The 1741-nt window shown below is 45.4% G+C and overlaps 1 protein-coding gene across 1 annotated transcript in view; it reads left to right on the forward strand.

Moving 5' to 3' along the window:
• CCDC47 (coiled-coil domain containing 47) overlaps positions 1 to 1741 on the forward strand; it is a 26895-nt gene that overhangs the window by 6797 nt on the left and 18357 nt on the right. Inside the window, exon 6 of the mRNA XM_019548462.1 lies at positions 1048 to 1149. Coding sequence (XP_019404007.1) covers positions 1048 to 1149 — 102 coding nt within the window. The remainder of the gene's footprint in view (positions 1 to 1047; positions 1150 to 1741) is intronic.

Below are 1741 nucleotides of genomic sequence, written 5' to 3' on the forward strand. Positions count from 1 at the left end.
GGGGGGGGGGGGGCAAGTATTTACCCCCTTGTCGTCCCAACAGGTCACCTCTGACACCCATCCCCTCCCTGGGAATGTGAGCAGTGATGGGGAGCCAGCCCCCCTCCCTACTGCCCCCCAGATGAGCCACAGTTCCCTCGCGTTCCCTCAGCTGGGTCCCACAGCTGCACATTCCCACCCAGGCCCTGGGCACCATCCTGTCTGGGTAATGTTCCCAGCCCCAGCTGCCAACCCTGCCTTGCTTCCTCTCTCACAATGGGGGACTCAATTTGCCGCCTCCTTCCTTCCCTCTTTCCCTCCTAGACTTACTTGCAGACAGCTGGGGGCTCTCCACTGCTGCTTGGCTGTATCGCTGGCCATGTGCATGTGTGTGCACAGACATGCACGTGGCATCCCCTGTGTCTTGCTCCCCCCAGTCCCAAGCTGCCAGCCTGCAAGAGTAAATCCATGATTTCCTACATTTTTCTTCATTAAAGGAGAAAACCGCAGCAGATTATGAGTTACTGAAAGTGATTACCAGGTCTTGTGTGGTGTGTGTGTGTGTGTGTGTATATCTATGTATATCTATCTATCTATATATCTATCTATGTATCTATCTATCTATCTAGATAGATAGATAGATATTTGATGCATTATTCTTTATTCTACCTAAAACCAAGTAATTAGTCTGCTATGACTCATGCTGCCACTGGAGTCCTTTTGTAGCTTGGGTATATCTCTTGCTGCCCTTAAATCCTGAAATTGAAAACTCAAATATTTAACAAGATTAGAAAGCTAACTTGTCCTTTTAGGACATGAAAACAAAGCTACTAAATCCAGGCATGAGAGAGAACAGTTTAATTCTGTTGGAATAGCACATGTATATACCACCTGCTCTGAGATTTTTTTTCTCCATCTTGGATATACAAAAATAAAGGGTAGCTAATTTGGAAATGGGGAGAGCACTGGTTCCTCAACAAGATTTGCATCTGACCTTTGCAGGTGCTCCATGGACTGCAGAGTTCATTGTATTAGTCTTAATTGGACTTACTCCTTTTTATTTCCCAGCAAATAAAAGTGACAATGAATGATGAAGACATGGATACTTATGTGTTTGCTGTAGGAACAAGGAAAGCTTTGGTGCGGCTGCAGAAGGAGATGCAGGACCTGGTATGTGCTCTCTGTTGGAATTAATGGTGGATGGTTTAAACAATTGATAATGGGTTAGAACCTTTCACTATTACGCTGCTTTACCTAAGATCAGACCCTGTTGAATAACAGAAAGTTGTTGGATCTAGAGATTTTTGAATAGCCTTGAAAAGTATTTCTCAAACTGCATTACACCTGCATGGTGTGCAGTGAACCTGATGAAGGTGAGTGAGATGAAATGGAGATGCAGAAAGGAAACATGGTGCCTATCTTCGAGAAAGGGAGAAAAGTGGATCTGGCTAAGTATAGGCCCATCAGCCTGACTTCTATCCCAGGGAAGATCTTAGAAAAGTTTATTAAAAAGGCCATCCTTAATGGACTGGCCGATGCCAACATCCTAAGGGATAGCCAGCACGGGTTTGTTGCGGCTAGGTCTTGCTTGACTAATCTCATTTCCTTCTATGACCAGGTGACCTATCACCTGGACAAGGGAGAAGAGATTGATGTCGTATATCTTGACTTCAAAAAAGCCTTTGATCTGGTATCTCACAGTCACCTCTTGGCGAAACTGGCCAATTGTGGCCTTGGGTCCACCATGATCCGCTGGCTGGGA

This window comes from Crocodylus porosus, unplaced genomic scaffold (genome assembly GCF_001723895.1).
Source record: "Crocodylus porosus isolate Cpor-Errol unplaced genomic scaffold, CroPor_comp1, whole genome shotgun sequence".
Lineage (NCBI taxonomy): Eukaryota > Metazoa > Chordata > Crocodylia > Crocodylidae > Crocodylus > Crocodylus porosus.